Raw genomic sequence first — 22,187 nt, 5'->3', positions numbered from 1 at the left:
ATCAGAGTTAAGAGAACTCTAACTTACCATTATGCTTTGTAAAAGTTGTTCCCTTATCCGTTTCAGAAGACGGCTTCTTTTTTTTTGCATCCCGAACTTCATTATACTACCAAGATTCAGTTCTCTGTTTAATGTTTTTATTATCTGTATCATCCTTTCTGATGAGCCCCACTCACTGCTCAGGCTGTACGGTGCCCATTCACACAGCAGGCAGCACAGGAACACTCACCCTGCCGCAAAGAATTTCCAATCTAGATATAAGTGAAAGGACAGAGAGTGGAGTAGGAGGAAACAAACTGGCACTGACCAGCGTGCCATGCAGTGGCATCAACAAACCAGTTATCCAGGCTTTGTAAGGTAAAGGGCTTTTTACAGAGCTTGGAAAAATAGCGGAGCTGCTGTGCAGATTTTAATGAAGACCTTTGCTCAGGCTTAGGGGAAAGCAAGGAAAGAATTAATGCACTCAGCTGAAAAGTGATGTGAATACTGTAATTGGCATTGGAGCTGGCATTTTACTGAGGAAGTTACTGACAGAAAATAGTCACAGGTCCCAGAGGGCCCTCAGAAACAAAACCAAGTAGCTTAGGCTTTACAAGTGGAGAAGGGGGAATCAGAAAAAGGATACAGAGTTGCAACTATTTTTAATCAATATAAAATAATCTGTGTAAAAACAGTCAAAGCCATGCTGCAATTAACTTCTTTCAGTATGCAAAAGATAGCTACAGAGGCATCTGATAGTTCTTGGATGAAGCCCTGTAGAATTACTAACAGCATTAGATACTCCACACCACAAAGGGGATACAATTAAGCCATTATGCATCTCCAGTCCCTCCATTCAAGACCCAAGGTCAACAGAAATTGTGGTGACAACACACACAGAATTTTTCCCACTTGAAGAATAATATAAGACCACTGCATGCTGGGTTACTCTAGCAGAGATGGAAGCCACTGGTACAGAGCTCATCAGCTGTCTTGGTAACAGCCAGTTAACTTACATGCTTACTATCAAGTTTCTATCCCAGAGGAGTACACACGGCACAATAAGGCAAACTATTAAAATTTAAAACAATAAAAGTAATGTTCTTTAATTCTTGTTCTATACAACCTCCATCATCTTCCCCAAAACACATGAAAAAATAAGGAGATAAGGAGATGAGATTTTTTGCAAGTTTGCAATGGACAATTTCAGAAACAAACTTCACTTCAGCTGGAATCTGTAAAGCAGTGCAAGACCACAAGAGTTTGATTTGAAACCAGTTCTCCATAACAAAGAGCGAATACAGATAATGTAAGCTACATTAAAATAGCTACAGTTCACATTACATGACTGGCCCAATTCAGTGTTTTCTGTCACAACTTGTAAAATAACAGTAATAAGGAACAGCACAAAGGCTTTTTCTTAATAAATTTTAATGTTAAGACCAGTTTGTCTGGATAAAAACACAAAGTTACAAGAACCACACTACTGCAAACACTGCGTGATGCACAGTAGTGGTCGCAATATTTGAGTAGCAAGACCATTTTGGAACTGTTTACGCAAGATACGTCGAAGACAGAATCTTGGCATAAGTAAGAATGTATGTTACCAGTGAATTTAATCTTCTGAAAATATATCTGTCCCACAATGTACACCACTGTAAATAGTCAAATGCAATATTTATGCACATCAAAAATATATGGGGTGAATACTTAATTTAGCATTTAGTCAGCAACAGTAAATGAAAGAAATATTTTGGTTGTTTTTCTATGATTTCATTTCACTGGAAATTTCCTAATAAATCACTCCAAAGGTTCAAAACCATCAGGAAAATTAATTCTGCAAAATAGTAGTTTCTAAACTTCTGATAGTGACAGCCCAATGTTCCTGCCACTAGATTCAGATGCATTTGGCTTGTGCTCACTGCCTTAGAAGACGAGTCCAGGCACCAAAAAGTGCACTACCACCATCACAGCCTGGACCACATTAGCTCAAAACACGCCAGATCAGAGATGCAGTATCAATAAATGGAGATGACGCTCTCAAAGCACCTACCAGATTCTCAGGTATTAATTATATACACATAGGTTTAAGTACAGAATACTGAAGGACAGTGTACTGAGTAGCAAGTTAAACATTCCATCAATTTTCTGATTACTGCAATGGATGCTCCTGTTTCCCCCATTTAATCTAGGAAAGATACTGCAATCTAAGCATGTGATTTGATGCTACTTAAAGCTTTGTGATACTGTTATGTATTTTCTTTTAAAATATCTACATAAAAAAACCCCAAACATTACTGCAAAATAACTCTATCTACATCTAGAAATAACACAGACTTGATTTGGTGGCTCTTGTTTGACTGTGTCCTTGCAAAGAAATCTAACTTTTCCCTGCCTGTTTAGTAAGATATGTATTTCCCTGCCCCACAGGCGATAAATGGTACGTGATGAATCACTTCCTCAATATTATTCCCATAAAAATTCACAGTGACCAATTCTGAAAGAAAAGTTTTTTGTTGTTGTTGTGGGTCTTTTTTTTTTTTTTAAGTAATTGTGCAATATAAAATTCATACTGCAATTTGCAACTTTGGTAACTTAGAGAAAAAAGATTTCAAGCTCTTTAATTACGGACCAGGTCAGAATATCGCTTACACTATGCTCTTTGTTTCTGTGCAAAGACATCAGATAAGGTTCATTCCTACTCTTGATGTGCTGAAAAATTCTACTATTGATAAGAAATCGGCTAAAATTTGAGAACCTATCTAATTTTCCCTGGTACGTTTAAATGCTTCCATTACCTAGCCTTAGTAAATTTTTTACTTTCTGTTTCAATTCAGGAAATGCTGATTCCCAAAGCCAACCCCCCCTCCCCTCAACCAAACAGAAAAACCCAGATGAGCCTCAACAAGTACATCTGAATTCTTAGAAGAGGAAATATTTTCTTGATTTAACAGCAACTGTACAATATTACAAACTCAGACACATGAAAAACAATCAGGCAATAGAAAAATGTACAACAGCTTTGGTGTTATACAAAATAATAAAAAACTTGACAGCAAGATACATAGTTCGTTATGTTCTCACCACGGCCACTTCATTGCTGACTATAAGACAGTTATTTACTTTTGATATTCTCTGTGTGGCCTTTCCACTCATGAAAAATCATACTATATTACTACAATAAGAACTGTTATGAACACCATAAAGTAAGCTCCAAATTTTATAAAAACATCTTGCCTCTTCGCACTATTGCTTTGTGGCACATTGTCAACAGAACAGCAGTCCAAAATAAAGTGACAACTAGATTTAATAAATTAATATACTTTTTTTAAAGATGTACAATGCACATTCTTTTTAATCCAAGGTTTTAGGGTGTCAGGATACTTCTATTTACACATATACAGACCTCAGACAGCATTGATAACATCAGAAAAAGCAGATAAGGAACAGAGCCTTAACTGCTATCTGGATGCTACTAACAGAAGCCAAAACACTGCTGAGAGTATTGTTGGGAGAGATATCCAAAGACTGAAGAAAAGTCTATGAAAAAAGGACACGTAAAGGCAAAGGGAAGGTCAAGATGTTTAATATGACCATCTATTCTTGTGAAGACTGAGGTGGAGTTGTTGATGTGCCTTGTTTACCAGATTTTCGTTCATAATTCACAAGTCGTTGCCCGACAAGGTACCTGGGATTATAGTAAAAACAGTGAGAAATTAACAAAAGTTAATACAATTCTATAACAGAAATTCACTCTATTTCCTTTGCTGCAGATGTAGCCTTCCTGTTTCAATAAAAGTTGTTCTACAAGTGATCCCTCTCTCAATGGTATTCAACCATCCTCTTTTTTTCTTTTTCCCTCAACATTCAGGCATTTCATAATGAAATACAGACATCACAAGTTTGTGTTTAACTTTCGTAGTCATACAGTTCAGACATATACAAGCGGAATGAAGATATGAAATATAAAAAATGTGCTTGCATTATTTATATGCCCAGCCCCTTTGCTGGATGACACTTTTAAGAACATCTTCGCAGTGTCTGTTTGAGCTACTGCCACTTGAACATCTGGAACAACCACTCATATATAAATCCAAATGAGAGCACTAATGAGGTTCTAAAATAAAAACAAAAACACCAAAAAAGCCCACTCAACACAAAAACCACCAATCTGCCACAATGTAGAACATGCATTGGGTAAGAGGAAGACAGGCTCAGCTCATATATCCAATGAAATACACCCTGGTTGAAAAAAGTAAATATTGTAAAGAAATAACTTTTACTGCAGTTCAATCTTTCTTAAAGGGAGAGAAAACATCCTAATGCTACTCAGTGTCAAGCCTAAGGGCTGCAAGATTCCTTTATTTAAAGTGTTTCAACATCTCACCAGCTTAGCAGTTTTCCTACCTTTCACATTATTCCTTACTTCCTCTATGTCATTGTTTCACGCTCCTACTTTATGCTACCTACATTCCTTTCCATGCTTCCTATTTGTATGCTAGTTCTACACGCAGAAGAGCCATATATACCTATGAATTCTTCCCCTGAAACCTAACATTTCCTTTAGAAACCTTTTCACCACCACTTGTTTTCTCACAGTACCATAACTAAACAGCCTTCACATATTTTTTGTACATTTTAGAAGATCACAAAAACTTGTATATGCTTTTGAAATTTGTTACATGAATGATTTAATTAAGCATATTTCTAAACCATAAATCTCTACTGGCTAGCATGACTACGTTGTTTGCTTACTTCCTGAAATGAGATCATTAACTTAAGTTGTACAAACTTTTTGTCTACAAGAATGGTTATAACATTTCAAAAGTTCATTTAATATCAAAGTAGTTTTTACTTAGATATATTTTCACAGCTTTTTATCCTTATGCCTTATTTACACAAGAGAGCAACTTGTAACATTAATGCAACTTGCAATTCAATACGCATTCTGCCTGAAAGATGCTAACATTTAGCTCAAAGCCCATTTGTAAATAAAAATACCAGCTATATGTACTACACTAGGCCAAACACTACAGAACACGTTATGAAGGCAGGTGGGGAACAGGATTTAAATCAGCTGATCAAATAAAAGGTGCTAAAATATAAATTGATCTGCAGAGAGTTTAATTTTAGTCACAATTCTCTTAATGATCCTAGATACTATTAGTTTCACATTTACACCAAACAGTTAACGTATCAGTTACTTCCTAACTTACAAGATACAAAGAAGTTTATTTTAGGTTTGACTCCTTTTGTAGTCAGTGGTAAGCAAAACTGTTCTAGGGCAACTCAGGACATGAACACAACAAACTCCTTTATTCCTTTTCAATACAAACCAAGCCTAGGAAGCCTAGTTGCTGGGGTCTAAAACTTATTTTTCTAAATAACTAACACAGAAGTAATTAGGACAACAGAGAAAATAAGGTAATAAGAATAACACAAAAAAAGCTCAGAAACTAGGCAGGATAACCAGAAAAAACACTAGGAAAATTAGTATTTTATCAGGCAGCTGAGTAATAAAGTAATAATTACTGAAAACGTCAGAAAACAGTACAAAATTTGATAAAGACAAACTATGAAATCAGCTGCACATTCTTTATGAGGTTAATTGGACTAATGAGTAGAAATAATAAGAAAAACAGGCAGAAAAGGTTGGAGAAATGTTTTATAAGCATCAGATTGAGACACGATTTTACTTCCAGATATGTCACTTATTACATTCTTTTGTCCTTCAAGACTACAGAAGGAGAGACAAACAAGTAATTGGCTTCATTTGTGGTAAAACTTCTTCCATTTATAAAGAAAGTCTATTCCTGTGTTTATCTACCTGAACCATAGATAAAACATTTAGATCTCAGTCAGAGGGTCATTTGTCTAGAAAGCTTCTTAAAATCCCCTTTAGCCCTAGGTATCTACAACACCTGAATTCAATCTGAAGTTGCTATCACAATTTAAAAGTGCAAAAATTAAAAACCCCACACTATATACTCACTTGTCATTTTTAATATGTTCATAAAGGCGCTTGAACTGGCGGACTTGGAAGGAGAGAATTCCCATCAAAACCACCACCATAAGCAGAAAAGGATAAATCCGTCGCTGAACTAGGTTTTGCATTTCAGCAGTGACTCCTACAAAACAGAACACAACCCTCACGTGATCTGTCATTGCTGAAGTAACTCATGCATTTCTGCTTCTGTACCTGCTTCTATACTTTTTGTTATACTATAACTTCAGTAGAAGGGCTACGAATTAAAGAACTCATCCATCGATCTCAGGGATCCAACATGACAGCTGTTGTTCTTTTTCACACAGATTTTAAAACAGTGAAAATCCAAAGTAAAAAAATTGGTCTTATCAGCTCTTCTTGTTTATTGACTTCCGTATACATCGTATCAGAAGAAAGTTGACACTATAAAAGTCTGCATTCAAGTGAGAGATCCAAGAATAAACCAGGACTTCCTGAACATGTTGTTAGCATCAAAACTAACTACCAACAAAGACAACTGTTGATGAAAAAAGCACCTACTCTGCTTCTAATAAAATGATTTCCCTCAATTACAAAGAGATAGGAAAACCTGAAAAAAAAATAATTGTATTTACAATTTACATTTTAATACTGAATGAAAACCTCGAAATCAGTATTTTCACCTGTTCTAAGCTTCCTTTAGATTCTGACAAGTCAGAAAAGATGTCCTCGGCTCAGTATAGCTCTTAAAGAGAGACTAAAATTAAAGGTTGATTGTCCAAAGAAGAAATGAATTAATCATCCCTTTCCCAAACTAGCTAGATATGTGCATTTCTGCTGTTAAGATATTGTGCCCTCCCATACTCTTGATGTATTCCACACTTGGTTCATTAAAAAGCCAGTCAGAATAACGTATTGCATTTCTCAAAACCCCCAAACTTTTAAGGTGACACAGCAATCCTTAAGCATTTGTTGTCAGAATAGCATGGGTTTTGCTGATTTTTTTTTTTAAATAACATAAAGCTTGAAGTTTTATTTCCACAGATTTATTTACATTGCTCTAAACCACCAGATGACAGACAGACATTCTGAATGTATACATACCTAGTAAAGGTACAACACCAGAAGCTATGATGTATGGTACACACAGGGAAAGCAGCAGAACAGAGATTACAGGTGCTGCCAGTTTACGGATTATGAAGTGTAAATCAATGTTACGGATTCCATTTGCATATACCTAAGAAGAATAAGTTAGAAATAGAATGGATCAACCACAAGAGCCATGCTTTGCACTTACAGAAATAATTACAAGGTTTTACACAATTCTCCTTATGAGAGGAAACAGGTGTTCCCAACTGGAAGAAAACCATGAAGGCCACAGTCAAAGAAGGAAAAACTCTGCGCCAATCTACATTGTGGGTGTTCCAGGAGTGTAAGACACCAGCTGAAAGATCATTAACTAGAGCTGTGGATGGTGGCTTTGTGGGTGACCTAAGATCGCTTTGTGCTGTTAACTTGCTGAAAGACATTCCTGTGTAGGCTAATAGAACAAATCTATTAAATTTGGTGACACAGGCAGAAAATAGGATCTTGTTTTTTACTTGGTTGGGCAGACCAGAGCCTCTGCATGTGGAGTCTATACCTGAAGACAGGGTCTCCTAAATTCTTGAGGTGATAAGGTCTCAACATGACTAGACTGATCATGGGAAAAGACCGATTTCAATTTGCTACCACATAGAGCTAGACAATGGTCTCTATTCCACAGCCTGGATGTAACCAGTTCTAAGGATGGCTCGGAAGAGTGTGTGTATAACAAACAGGCCCCCATTGAGAGCATTCAAAATGGAAGGAAGAGCTGCTATATGAATCAAAAGGTACTCACAGAACTAAGACTACATTTCTCCAGTGTGACACCTAAAGTGATCAGTAAATGGTTTAATAACAGGGACTATGTGCTAGACTTAATCGAGAGGCACCTTTTGTACAGAGGTCAGCACACGCACCATAGCCATCACATATAGTGCAGGGCTGAAAAGTTCCTTTCCGACAAACTGAGATACTTCATTGAGATGACAAGCGGACAACTTAAAGGTTTATAATCAATGAAAAAATCCTTCTGCCAAAGAACGCAACAGGTCATGTGACTCAGAACTGCTCACAGAAACTGTTCTGTCTTGCTTAATAATCAAAGGGGAATGGAAATTATGTCTTTCATATGCACTCATCTATGAATGAGGGAATCTACAGCTGTGGAGAAGGCAGAAATTTGTGGTTCTTGAGTGGTGGGCATAAATAATGTCCAGTATTTGGACACGTGTGAATTTATCTGAAGAAAAAATGATGTTTCTCACTTTAACACAAACCTGACAAAATTGCATATATGTATACACAGCATTTTCTTGATTTCAGATTTTTGAGGTTTAGTTTTGTTTTATTAAGTGTACCTTAATGGCTTAGGCTACACAATATAAAAGGATTCTACAAAACTAGTTGAGTTTTACTCAGATACTCAAGTTACGCCATTACTACAACAGCAACTCTGTTTTCTGACTCGCACATTCAAAAAGATGTTCAAAATTTAGTATACAGATAATTCACATTGACAATTTCTTCCTACCTGTTCAATAACAGTTTTCAGCCACCACTGGGGACCCATCAGTGTTATGGCAGCAATTATTTTGGCATGCAGAACTCCAAGAGCCCAGTCCTAGTTTTGTAAAAAGGGATTGTTAGCATTAACATATTCTTAAATAATTTAACAATCAAAAGCTTTTAGAGAAACTTGTTACTATTACTTGTAAGTGAAAAGATAATTACTTTTCTATTTACATGGGACATTTCTTACAAGGGGTGACCTCTTCTGCAAACTCCTAAGACAAAAGAGGATGCTCTTAAGCTTAACTGACATCTGTAAAATAGCTCCATGGAACCAGAAAAATCAGCTACCTCTATTAAACTGAAAGTAAATAAAATAAATAAAATAAATAAAATAAATAAAATAAATAAAATAAATAAAATAAAAGCACTACACTTATTAAAGCAACAGACTAACATTCTGGTACAAACTAATTAACACTCCTAACATTTATCTAGAAATAAGTTATTTTCATTCCCTTAAAAAAAAGAAGGGAAACAATACAAAAGATGCTCACAGAAATGAGGAAAAAAGTTTTTTTTGTCTTTTCAATTTTAATTGTTCGCAAAACTCTATCCACAAAACCTGTGCGGAAAGCTAAACAACGCAAGGCAATGCTCTTCACAAGAGCATCATACTACTCAGAGGAAAATTTGTGCTTTAACATATATTACAATTATTATAGCATGGAATTAAAAGAACACAATAAAACTACAGGCCTTTAGTAAACACTGCACATCATGAGTCAATCCTTTCTGAATGTTAGATATTTGTATGAGATTCCTCAATAAAAACCACCAAAACCATAATGCAAAGTATAGGCTGACAAGGTAGAATAAACAGCTACAGAACTGGTAAGACTTAAGACATCATAGTTAATTAACTTAAACTGCTGGGAAAATATATTTTCTTTAGCCATTTATATAAAAAGACAGCTTTTGTTTACGTCTATTACCCCAGATACATTCAAAAATTTAAAAACTTATTACTAAAAATGTCAGTGTTAAAAATTGCTTTGCGTTTGCTCAAGCACATAACCTTTGTACAGCTCTATTGTCTTTTGTGAAAAATAGTAATTATTCTCAATTTCAACAGCTCCTTTTTAGAACAAGTCTCAAATCCCTCTAATCTAGTACTTGAGGAAACTCTGCCACATGAAAATAAAATCTTTCAGTATATTTAAATTACAGGCTTTTAAAGAGCATGCAAAAGTTAAGAATTTTCAGAATCTCAAGCATTACAAATTCTTTCCAAAACCATTCAGAAATCATGATTATCTACCACTGCAATCACATGACTTATTAGTCATTTACTTAAACAGACATCTCTAAAGTATACTTGTACTATAAAATAATATAAAATAATGGAATATTTAAATTAGCAGTAAAATTCTTCTTTGTAATATGGCTTTCAAACATTTGGATAGTGAAAGTAAATGAAAGCTTGTTTGTGGACACCTTAGAAAATCACTGCCCCTGAACACTTTCTTGTTATTAGCAATATGCATTCTAGATCTCTTGATTTATGGTTCCCTCAGCGTTTCTTTGAGTTACAATTCCTTTTATAATTCAGCCCAGGTGACGCAAGCATTTGCCACTCAATCCATGGTACCTTCATATCTTCCACCAACTTGCAGGAAAAAAGTTTGCACTCCCTTAACCTATGAGACTTGGCTGAAGAAAAGCAAAACACTTCTACCACAAAATGTTGTGTTAATGATTTGACATCTCAACCTAAACCCAGAATGATCCTAAAGCATATCAAAATTCCTTTCATAGAGTGTATCACTGAATTAAAATCTTGTATGGAAAACAAATCAGCTGAACCTCTTGCTACATAACTGTAGGCAGAAAGCTTTCCAGAAAGGTCAGACAGAATATGTATGTCTGTGCATACGTACATACAGTTATACTGACTTCTGTACATAACTTTACAATTATGCTGCTGAAAAAAAAGTGTCTCTGATCACTGAAACGCAAAGACCTTCTGATGTCATCCCACAAAGTTCAGCTTTTAATACTGAAAATTCCTAAGCATATCCTTTTGGGTTTAATTAATCCTCAAGTCCAGACTTGCTGTCTTTCCTCTGCCGCATAGAAACACTTACAGGAAGTGCTCTGAAGCACCGAATCAACATGAAACAAGAACTCCATACCCCTTACTTCTAAGTGAAGATATCAACAGCAGAAGAAGAACGGGAGCGACTGACCTGCCAAGGATAGAAGAGAGGTGTTTGATCCAAAGGAACTCTCAAAGGTGCAACGATGACCAGTTCAAACAGAAGACCAAGCAAAAGTGGAACCACACCAGCTAGCAGTATAGCCACTATTAACGTCTTCATTATCTAAAAAACCCAAGACATGTATTTAATATGTTTATCAGAGGATTCTTTTTGTTTAAACTTCAAAATGTAACTTAAACTACACAAACAGAAGAAGCTGAAGAAAAAAAACTACACAGACCTTTAATTCCCACATATACACCCCTAGAAATAATTTTTATTACATACACAGTTTTGCAATGCAAGTTTTTCAAGACTGGGTCCTATTCTATGCCCCCTCCAGAAAAATGCATGACTGTGCCTACTGTGTCCATATAGTTTTAGACCATAAAAACACCTTTGTTATCAGTAGGCAATACTCTCCAATGGCACTTCATTACACTGAGAACTCTTGTATGTTGGAAAATTAGAGAAGAATCTTTCCAAAACTGCTGATTTTTCTCCAGTGAAAACTAGACCTTAAAAATTCACTCATTATGGAATACTTCTTAAAAAATGAAAGACTCAGATTCAGGCATAGTATTTTTTCTTTAATCTATAATTCTCTTGATTTACATGCATCATCCAAAAATCAGATACAAAACTAGTCCAGCATAATCAACATGATGAGAAGGGACAAAGGACAAGTAAAGCATTACATTTTAGCTCTGAATTTTCTTAAACAAGCTTAAGATTTCCTAAATGAAAGTGATGGATATTTGGGAAACATGGTAATACATTAAATATACACTTACACTGTTCTTCTGTCTGTAATAGTCCAATAAGGACACAAGCATGTCCATCACATGATACCATTTATGCTATGAATGTTTTAAATTACTATACTTAGGCAAGGAATCTACTATATAGAAATCCTCAAAACCAAACCAAAAAGATGGAATACAAATTTGTTGCCATGGTGAGAATCTGAACTCCTGGGTAATAAAAAAGTATATTTTCTTTAAAAATATTAATTTGAACAACACAGAGATCTGACAAATCACAAAGATCTTTCTGAAAATATCCATCAACTACTTTGTAGAGGATGATGAACATGTCTCTATCAGTTTTACTAGGTTTTTTTGTTTGATAATGTCAAGTGATAATTGAGTAATAGTTAAGCTTCCAGCTGTATGTGAAAAGGTAAACGTATTTGAGGACATATCACATATGGGATAATATAATGCAATATATTCACTTTTAGAAGAAAACAGAAAAACATATAGGTATATATAAACATATATACGCAAACTTATTTACACTGATAGCTTAACATTGTGCTAAATGGCTTCCAAAAAAATACAGTTACCCTATGCAATGGGAATGTAAGCTGCAAAAGCTTCAAAATGGTCTGAAAAGGAAAACGTAATATACATTGCAGAGTAAAACCTGCAAGCAAAAATGAAACAAGTTTTGCTAGCTACTATTTCAATAATTCAGTAAAATTTTGTCACAAGACTCACCATGAGAGACCATTCTTTGACCTTCTGAAAAATCACTCTACGACCCTGTGGCATCCAGGCAACCAGCACTGTCACTGCTCGGATAGTCAGCCAGCAGACATAAAGACCACAAGCAGCGGTGTACAGTTCATGGATTTTGGCAGTCCCCGTCCAAAATGACATTAGCCATCGGCCAGCAAATACTGAAAACACAAACACTGTTAAATAGAGTAATGCTTTTTGATGTATTAAGAAAGGATGCCTATTAAAAAAATACTTATCAAATTTATTGTTAAATATCAATGCAAAAATAGTATTACACATAAAACAGTATTTTGGTACTCTACCCATAGGGCATGAATGTGTGAAGCACTACATAGTTAGATAGATGATGCCAAATATATATGTAAGGTTTTTTCCTGAAATTTCATTACACCAGTAATGTGATCTGAACTACAGCAAAACAAAGCAGTGAATACTGCATTATTCAGAGCCTAAACACTAATCTTCAGAACCGCAAAGGCAATAAGGAATTAGTGCATAAACTTGAAGTTAAGTCTTATGAGAGATGTTTGGGTTATTTCACTGCCTTATGTAATTTGTTAGGACTTAACTCATGGGGTTTCTGAAGCTCTCCAACTTAAATAGGAGTCTTGTTTGCTACATTTCATTTTTTGATACTAGCGAACATAAACACTGATATAGTGGAATTATTTTATGTACTACTATTAAAACCATCACAAAATTTCTAACTCTGATCTCAACACATTATTGACTTCAGGATCATTAATACAAGGAGGTAAAAATGACATGGTACTACAGTGGTAGCCAGGTTATAAAATGCAAATGAGTTCACATGTCTTAATTTGTTCCAAATTGTTTGAAAAAAAACTAGAAAGTGCTTGGTTTGGTTGGTTAAAGTACTTATTCATACATATTTGGGAAGTGGCAAGTATATCACTTCAAAGTCTGCTAGTGACCTGTCATAATGACACCTTCAGAATATTTAATTAAAGAAGATACTGTAGAAGACCTGGTAACAACCTATATATTTTCCTTCTCTAAACTGTAAAGCAGGTGCGAGAGTATCAATTCTTTTTCTCTCAATCCTACTACAGAGATTGTCTCAGCACTTGGAGCCCTACGTTTAAAAGAAAATTATTCTGCAACAAAACATAAGAAATGGCAATCTCTGTCGTATTATCTCTATCATTTAGATTTTAGACTATTACAATTTGATGATGTACCATTAAAAATGAGACATAATTTTCCATGTTTTTCCTTTTAACTTTAAACAATGCCTTCAAAACATCTGCCATTGTTTAGCATGGCAACATGCTCAGTTGTTTTTAATCACAGTTTTACAATAATAGACTTACCTGGTAAGGTAAGGCAGATAAGACTAGCAATCAGTAATGTTATGCACATGAAAACAATCAAAAGAAATATCTGAAAGAGAAGAAAGAGAAACAGTTCATAAGAAAGTTACTTATCCAAAGCCAAAAAAACATACAAAAAGATGTGCCATCCTAGAATGGATGGTTCAAATACCAACTGATGTTTCACTGTATACATAAATCAGCCATAAGAAACCTACCCACAGTACATGCAGCACACCTAGAGTGTTGTGTATTTATTTTAACAGTTTGCATCAGTTGTCACAACAGTAAAAATTAATATTTGAATCCAGAATGACTGAAGTTCTCTTATGTTACATTAAAAAAATAATCTCTTTATTTCTGCACTGACCGGCACAATGACTCTCAATCAACCCTGAAAGCTTTCCAGCTCTCTATGCCAGATAAGCAAGACAGTGGTTTTATAATAAGGAAAACCTTGCTGAGAAAGTTCTTACGGATGCCCTCATCAGGTTTATGTGACCCGCAGCTGACAGCAAGGCTGGTGGCTCCTTAGTCAGGTTTACATCTTATCAGAGAATTCTCATGTACTTGTCTTCTTTAAATATTTGAATGTCTCAAGCATTCATACATAATAAAAACCAAATATAAACCACCTTGTTCTAGGTTCTTACAATTTGGTTAAAATGAAAAAAAATAATGAAAGCATAGAAAAGATATTTACACTTTTTTTTTTTTTCCCTCCCTCTTGAATGCTTAAAATCCCAATTGAGAAAGTAACTGAAATAGTGTTGTTCCATAGTGGAAGTCTGTTTGGGCAACACATTCTACATAAGATGAACTTATCCAAGTAGAACCAAGGTCAATATAGTAAAAATCACAGCTGAAACCACCTACAGTGATCCTGACTGATTCATTATTTAAATATTTCAAACAAGTGGAACCAGGGACATAGAATCATATCAGTAAGCTACTGTGTGTTTGACATATGACAAGCACTTGCACTCTCTCAATGAAAACAACGTAAAGAAATTCAGTTAAATCGGATCATCTTCTTATTTATACATTCTGTAGAAGTCTCCAAAGAATAACTTAAAATATCTAGACAAAGGTAAGTAGACCAGAGAAAACAGTCTTTGACAGCTGAATATGAAACTTAGTTATCACCAGCTCAAGGTCAGCACCCCAAATTACTGAAAGCTTACACTAGACAATTTCAGCACATGTCCTTATCCAGAGATAGCCATAAAAATAACATAACCTGTGCAAAGGTAGTCCTAGGAAGGATTCAATGAGTCCCTTGGTTAACACACCCTTTCCCTGAAAGCAGCATGTCCACATTACAGTTGTTATATATTGCTAGGTCACAGTGAGAATCCTCTTTAATTATCTCCTTAGCAGCTAAACAGGGAACTAATTTCAATTAACCTGTCATACCAGCAACTTCATATGAACTTGACTCAGTCTAAGTGAAAAAGTCACAAGTATCATATTTTCTTTAAAAATAACATTATGAAGTCTTATCTGAACTTTCAAATGTGTCTGTCTAACGCCTTCTGCATATTACTTCAGTTTTCAGCTGGACCAGTTTCCTGTGCCAGCTCTTGGTGTGTTACATATATGCATAGGCATTCATGCTAGGAAGGGAAGAAAGGAGCAATTACCATGGAAAGAAGACTGGCACCACTCCTTTCAGCAGTAAGTGTGGATTTATGTTAGATTAAATTGGTCTCAGTCAGAGCATGCTTTGACTTCCTCTTATGACCAGACTGAGGTAGCAGCTGCTGCTATGCGAGGAGCAAATTCATTCTGCCTCCCTAGCCTTTTCATCCCTGAGCTTCTTCCTCCCACTGTTTCCTCTATAACAGTGCTGTAGCTCATGCATTCCTGTGGAGAGCCACTTTAGAGGGTAAAAACAGTAGTGGAGGAATTACCTCCCCACCCCCAAAAAGCCTCAAACACCCAGAAGCTCAACAGTTGTGAAATCCTAAAATAGTTTCAAATTTGCTTTCAGTTCTACTAAGTTGAGATTTATAGGTGAAAAAAAAAAAGCCTTATTTTGTACTCTTCTATGAGAATTCTGGTAGATTCCGCATCTTAAGGAAATTCCAGAAGCAATACTACACTGTCCTAACTTTAGCTATTAATTCCATTCCTGAACTATACCCAAAACCACTGTAAATGAGCTGTGTTTATATTTGATCAACTCAGAGTTCTGGTAACAACAAAACAATTTATCTAGTTTGACCTATACATTATTCTAGGAAGTTAGGTATTTGCCAACATTTCCTTTCTAATTGTAGGGGTTTAGAACTTTCAAGCACGATAACACCTTCCTATGTTTAATACAGATACAACAGAAGTTCTCCATTTAATTTCTTAATAAAGCAAAAAAATTTAAAATATACTTCGGCTACAAGACCAAAGTATGCCCTCTTGAAAACCATGCCTCGTTAGAGACATTCCTGAACTACTTGTTTGCCGAGAGGTTATTATATTTCTCTCCATTACTAACCACTACAAAAATAAGATGCGAACTAATAGATAATACACAACATGCATGGGAACTATAAATAAAATGGTAATTGAAGGTCTTAAGTTACAGGCTGAAAAAAACCTGCAAGACCATAGGAAGGCCATGAAGAAGAAACAAGGGGTGGAGCACTTCTCCTATGAAGACAGGCTGAGAGAGTTAGGATTGTTCAGCCTGGAGAAGAGAAGGCTCTGAGGATACCTTATAGCAACCTTCCAGTACCTAAAGAGAGCCTACAGGAGAGATGGGGAGAAACTCTTTAAGGGACTCTTTATCAGGGTGTGGAGTGATAGAAAGAAGGGTAATGGCTTTAAACTGAAAGAGGGGAGATTTAGGAATAGGTATTAAGAAGAAATTCTTTACTGTGAGGGTGGTGAGACACTGGAACAGGTTTCCCAGGGAAGTTGTGGATGCCCCATCCCTGGAAGTTTTCAAGGCCAGGCTGGATGGAGCTTTGAGCAACCTGGCTGTAGTGGGAGGTGTCTCTGCCCATGGCACAAGGGTTGGAACTTGATGATCTTTCAGCTCCCTTGCAACTCCAACCATTCTATGATTCTATGACAACTGTAAGTCTGTGTTTTAGAAAGATGCAAACCATACGAAACAAAACAAGATGACCCACCATGTGACTTCTGATAACATGTGGATCAAATCGTTCTTACAAAAAAAATTATACTCATTTTTCAAATGCCTTTCCCTTTTAATGCATTAGATATACCTACCCTGAGAGGGAATTTTAAAGGCCTACGATAAGGCTGGAAACCCACAGGTCCTCCTTGTTGAAGTATGGCTTGATGGGCTGCATGAAGACCTTCTCCCACAACCGGAATGGCATTATTATTGCGAGCATGTTGGTTGTTAGGCTGCTGGTTTGCATTGTTTTCATTCTCTTCCTGGTCACCAAGTAGGTAAGAATGGAGATCCCTGTAACAATAAAAATTTCAGTTTTGTTCTGTTTGCATAAGAATTTTACAGAAAGATAGGCCTACTCAGAACGCGTAGGAGTTGTATGAAACTTATACAGGAATAATGGCAGAATCTTGATTAATTAAAATAAAACATTTTCTAATAATGTACTCGATGTCATTCAGAACACAGAATTTAGAAGAAAAATTCTAGTGTGGAGGCAGATTAGAACAGAGGGAATAGAGCCACAAATAAAGATCACTTTTCTGTTTGACTGCTTTAAAAAAGCATATAGTGTTAAACTTGCTGTGCATATAAAAGGAAAATTGCATCGATATTTCAGTTTATGTAAGCAGGCAGCTCAACTAACAGCTTTTATTTTACTAAGCTGTACTGGAAACAATTACCTTCAAACCTAACTGTACAAGGATGGTACTGTATTGCTATAGACATGCTTTCAAAAGTACAAGCTTATAGATTTTTTTTTTTTACTAGGCAAACGCTGTAATAGTGTACCAAAAGAACTACTTTTCAATGACTAGTCCAGAAATATGTACAACTACTGCTTAGAAGGCGGCACTTCCATAGGAAATTGCTATAGAAGTATTTCATCATGCATTTATCTGTAAAATAAAAGCTACTTGTTAGGATAACTCTTTTGAAAGCATGCTGCTTTCACATCAAAAGGCTAAGCTGGACACAATGCTTGCATTTGACTTTGGTTTTCTGTACTTACAGCAAGTATCCAGCAGTAACAGTCCATGCTCGTACAAGACCTTTCAACCACTGTCTTGTATGTCCTTGTTCTAGCAAAGCTGGAAGCACCACCTGAAGCAAAAGGAGCTCTAGGGAAAGTTCACTTACTGGAGCATCACTAGAAGCAATGGGAAGAGCAGGAAGTCAAACAGAAGGAACATTCTGATGGTAATCTTTTACACTGAATCATAACACTAACCTCAATAATAATAAAAAAAATATATATATATTGGATGCCAACAGGAACAATTCTTAGGTTTTTGCAGACATTTTTCCTTATATACTACTCTGAGCACAGGTTATACGTTCATGAGTTTTTGGGCACTTTAAAGCACCAGAAATTTAAAAAAAAAGTTGAAAAATATTATATCAGACAACATGATTTGCTCTTCTATTTGCTTCTATCACTGTTGGTACAATTATTATTTAGAAATAGAAAGATACATTAAAAAGACATGCAGTTACAGATAGTCTTTTATTCTTGAAGGAATGATAATCAGGAATGAATGTGAAAAACAAACATAATGGCAACTTCACTATCAAAAAGTTTAAGGGAAAGTTTTGAGGGCATATAAAAACCAGAGTTATCATTATGGAAGTAATACAAAATGCCTTTTATTTTTCTTAGTAGCTTTTTATTTGAAAAATTGTATGATGTATCCATGTCCTTTATCTTTTTACTTTTCTAGAACGATCAAGTTTAGATTAATTGAAAGCAAACAAAAAAACGTACCAAACAACATCACATTAATGCTCATAGAGTGCAAATACACTTTTTTCTAGTTACACGGAGACTGAAAAAACATCTTTTTAAAATGAAACGCTTACCTGTAGAGCATAACATTATATGGAAGAAAGTTAGGCAGGAGATACTTAATAATACGTATAGGAAGCCACAGCATGAGCAGTACAATTGATCCAAAGACAATCTGCAACAATGAAGTTAAACAAGTTAGTCCAAAACAACCAACGTCTTTCTACCATGTTTCCTGTGGTGGGTTAGCCTTGGCTAACAGCCAAACATCTACCCAGCTGCTCACTCATTCCCGTTTCTGGCTGAATGGGGAGAAAATAGAAGACAGGCAAGAAGACTTGTAGATTGAGATAACAACAGTTTAATAGAGAAAGCAAAAGCTGTGCATGTGAGCAAAACAAAAAGAGGAATTCATTCTCTACTTGTCAGCAGCAGACAGATGATTAGTGACTTCCTGGAAACCAGGGCTTCAGCACATGTTAACAGTTGCATAATGTCATAGGGTACGGAATACCGCTTTGGTCAATTTGGGTCAGCCATCCTGTGTATATCGCCCTCCCATCCCTCAGCTTATTCGCTGAAGGGGAGAGGGAGCAGGGCAGAGGGAAAGCCTTGGCGCTGTGCAAATGCTGTTCAGCTACAGCCAAAACACCCATGTGTTATGTCCTGGTTTGAGGTAAAACAGAACCAATTTTCAGCAGTTTTACTAAAGTGTTCAGTAGTTTTACTTTTCAACTACACCTCTTCTAACTAACTGAACTCTTTGAAATAAACAGCATATTGTTCAGACACTGCTTCCAGAGACTGATAAGACTTCATTGTTTATAATTTATGCCAAGGGATGGTATGCAGAGAGGCTCTTGCTTACATTTACTGCTACAAAAAACAGGGCCAGCTAACTTTGTTATTTGCTGAGTTGGAGGTTTGGAAGCAGAACATATAGGGTCGCATCTGCAGGGAGGAGTGGGCAGGACAGGTCGCCCAGAACTGAACAACAGAGTGTTCCATCCCATCTGTATCATGCTCAGTATAAAATCCAAAGCACAGAAAGACATGGGCTGCTATGAAATGAACCCCACCCCAGGCAGACCAGTACGCTATGATGCCCTCACCAAACAGGACTGTGGCTGAATAAGCACTGACTGGCCAGCTGACAGTCAGGATACTGTCGGACAGTTCTGCTTTCTTCCCTCTCCTCCAGCACTGGGATTACTAATTTTGGATTCCTTTCTTTCCTTAGTGGCTGAGTTTTCAAGCAACTTGGTGAAGCCTCAAAAGATCTGTCTCTTATTTTCTCACATTTTCAATTGGCAGAAAGATCAAAAATTAGTAGGGGAGATCAGCTGCATGAAGACCATGCACTTTTATAAATCCTGTTTCCTTAAGAAACCAGATTAAAAATCAAGTATACTTAAACACATTCTTATACTTCATTTAAATGTACCACTAGAGACTAAAACCACAAAAAACTTATGTGCTTAACTGTGCAAAAAAGAAAAATCAAATCCCATTTCTCTTGAAACTTAATAGTTTATGTTCTACAAAAGAAATTTCTTAAAAATATTGAGAAAGAAACGCAACTTGAAAAGTGCAACTTGCTTTTTGAAATAGTAAGCTGTAAACAATCGCCATTTGAGTCCCGTATTCTAGCATAAGGCTGCTAGAAGTTCTGAACTAATTAGCAAAGCAAATCAAAAGGTGAAGTTCAAGTAACCACCAGCTCCAGCACTGTCTGAGAACATATAGCAGACCTTCAGCAACAAGCAGATCTTTTCTTGTATTTGGGCTGCTTTCTGTGACACAAAGTTTCAGGAAGCTAAAGAATTATGATTATCTAAGAAGAACATACTCTGAAAGGTGGACAGGTCATTTCGTTTCATGTACTGAAGGGCTCTCTAATATAACTAAGATCCCTCTATAAGCTTTCACTGCTCACAGCACTTTAGATATACTGATACAGTATGCCAAATAACAACGTTTCTGGTATATCAGTTTTCACAGTTGATACGACATTTATGTCAAAGTCTGAGACCCTTCCCTTACTGCATGCTAGGCAAACTTCAGACAAACAAGCAAAAGAAAAACACTTTTATTATTTTCAGTATCTTACAATGACAATACCCCAACCTCTGAGCAGACCAAGTTACTTCAGTTGATCAGAACCTCATCCAGTTGAGTTTGAAGTGTCTCAAAAGATGTAGATTCTATTGGCTACCTGTTCCAGTGTCTAGTCACATCCATGGTGAAAATGCTTTTCCTTAAATATGCAGTAGTGTATATGAGAACTAATATATGAATTTTTTTTTTTCCCAAATAAATAAATGTGAGAAAGGTCCTTACCACTGATAAGATAAACCTCCTGAGATGTCTATAAATGGGCAAGTGAATCATTTCCTGCACAGGATTAAAGTCTGGATCATTCAAATTCCTGAGAAACCATAAGACACCAGGTCTCAATACCTAAAGTAGGAAATAGAAAACAATATATGAAGAGAAGATTATCTTTGTATTCTTTGTTTTTCATTTTGGATAAAACTGCTGCAGCAATTAAAGTTTAAACATAATAGGGGTATTTGTAGAGAAGCAATAACCAATTACAAGCATAATTTTTAAGTATTAGCCAATCTTAAACAATTGAAATTTATTTAGATTCATTTGAAGGCACTAAAAATAAATGTGCTCTAAATTTTCCACTGCAGTATGGCCCTTTTTACGTAAGGCTGGAATCCAATACACACACACAAAGCACAGTAGCAGCAATACCCACACGTGAAAGATTTAACTAACAGTTCAACATGCAAGCTTCTCTATGTTACATACAAATCTTGTTCTTATAGACTTACCTCTCTCAGTAAAAGAATGAAGGATGCAAAATAAAAGACGTAAACCATTCCAACTAACCAGTGCAGAAACATTGTGGTACCTGGGGCGGACTGAAAGCTCAATTCTCTATCTTTCAAAGTGGCATCAAACATTTCCTATAAGGTAAGTAATAAACAAATATGAATAGAGTTTGGCAAACCTCCACAGCTACTCATTTTATTCACCCTAGTTCATATATACTACTACTAAGCATTTAATTTAAATGTCCGCCTTGTGCTAATACATAAATAATTATAGCACTTAATTAGAAAAAAAAGAATAAGTTACAATAACAGCAGCAAATAAAGATCAATTTATGATCAATTTCTTTCTTCTGACAGAAAGAAGAAAGAAGTCAACTCTAACATACACTACGTAAGTTATAAATCAGTTCAAAGTGGCACTGTGACAGAAGTGAATGCTTACTCCCTTAAATAAAATTCTGTTTCTACTAAAGCTGGAAGAATTTAGTTTTCTCCATTTGAAATTAATCACTTGATTTTTTTGTTTTTCAGGACAGAATAACTGTCCTTCTCAATTCCAAGCAAACACAGCGTGTATCTTGTTCAAAACAGAAAGAGATGGGACAACTATTAAAATATGAAGTCATTACCATTTCACATAAGATGGTTGCATAAAGAAGTTTATTCAGTACACAGGTTGGCCTATAAGTTCATTATCACAATGGTCTTGTAAATGCAGTAAAAAGGATTAGGATCTTATTATATTAATAATAG

The 22,187-nt window shown here is 35.7% G+C and overlaps 1 protein-coding gene across 4 annotated transcripts in view; it reads right to left on the bottom strand.

Moving 5' to 3' along the window:
• Window positions 1-1,062: 1,062 nt before the first annotated feature.
• The window catches only part of MARCHF6 (membrane associated ring-CH-type finger 6), a 51,133-nt gene continuing 30,008 nt past the window's right edge, over window positions 1,063-22,187 (bottom strand). For all 4 annotated transcript variants that reach the window (XM_074146122.1, XM_074146123.1, XM_074146124.1 and 1 more), the window contains 12 exons: window positions 21,432-21,566; window positions 20,929-21,048; window positions 18,663-18,763; window positions 17,815-17,952; window positions 16,895-17,096; window positions 13,661-13,730; window positions 12,303-12,484; window positions 10,789-10,923; window positions 8,562-8,651; window positions 7,049-7,181; window positions 5,972-6,107; window positions 1,063-3,667 (listed from right to left, as the gene is read on the bottom strand). In XM_074146122.1, coding sequence (XP_074002223.1) covers window positions 3,577-3,667; window positions 5,972-6,107; window positions 7,049-7,181; window positions 8,562-8,651; window positions 10,789-10,923; window positions 12,303-12,484; window positions 13,661-13,730; window positions 16,895-17,096; window positions 17,815-17,952; window positions 18,663-18,763; window positions 20,929-21,048; window positions 21,432-21,566 — 1,533 coding nt within the window. In that variant the 3' untranslated portion in view covers window positions 1,063-3,576. The remainder of the gene's footprint in view (window positions 3,668-5,971; window positions 6,108-7,048; window positions 7,182-8,561; window positions 8,652-10,788; window positions 10,924-12,302; window positions 12,485-13,660; window positions 13,731-16,894; window positions 17,097-17,814; window positions 17,953-18,662; window positions 18,764-20,928; window positions 21,049-21,431; window positions 21,567-22,187) is intronic.

The sequence above is a fragment of the Numenius arquata genome, chromosome 4 (assembly GCF_964106895.1).
Source record: "Numenius arquata chromosome 4, bNumArq3.hap1.1, whole genome shotgun sequence".
Taxonomy (NCBI): Eukaryota; Metazoa; Chordata; class Aves; order Charadriiformes; family Scolopacidae; genus Numenius; species Numenius arquata.
The sequence above is the reverse complement of the archived record's forward strand: the minus strand, read 5'-3'. Positions and strand labels throughout refer to the sequence as shown.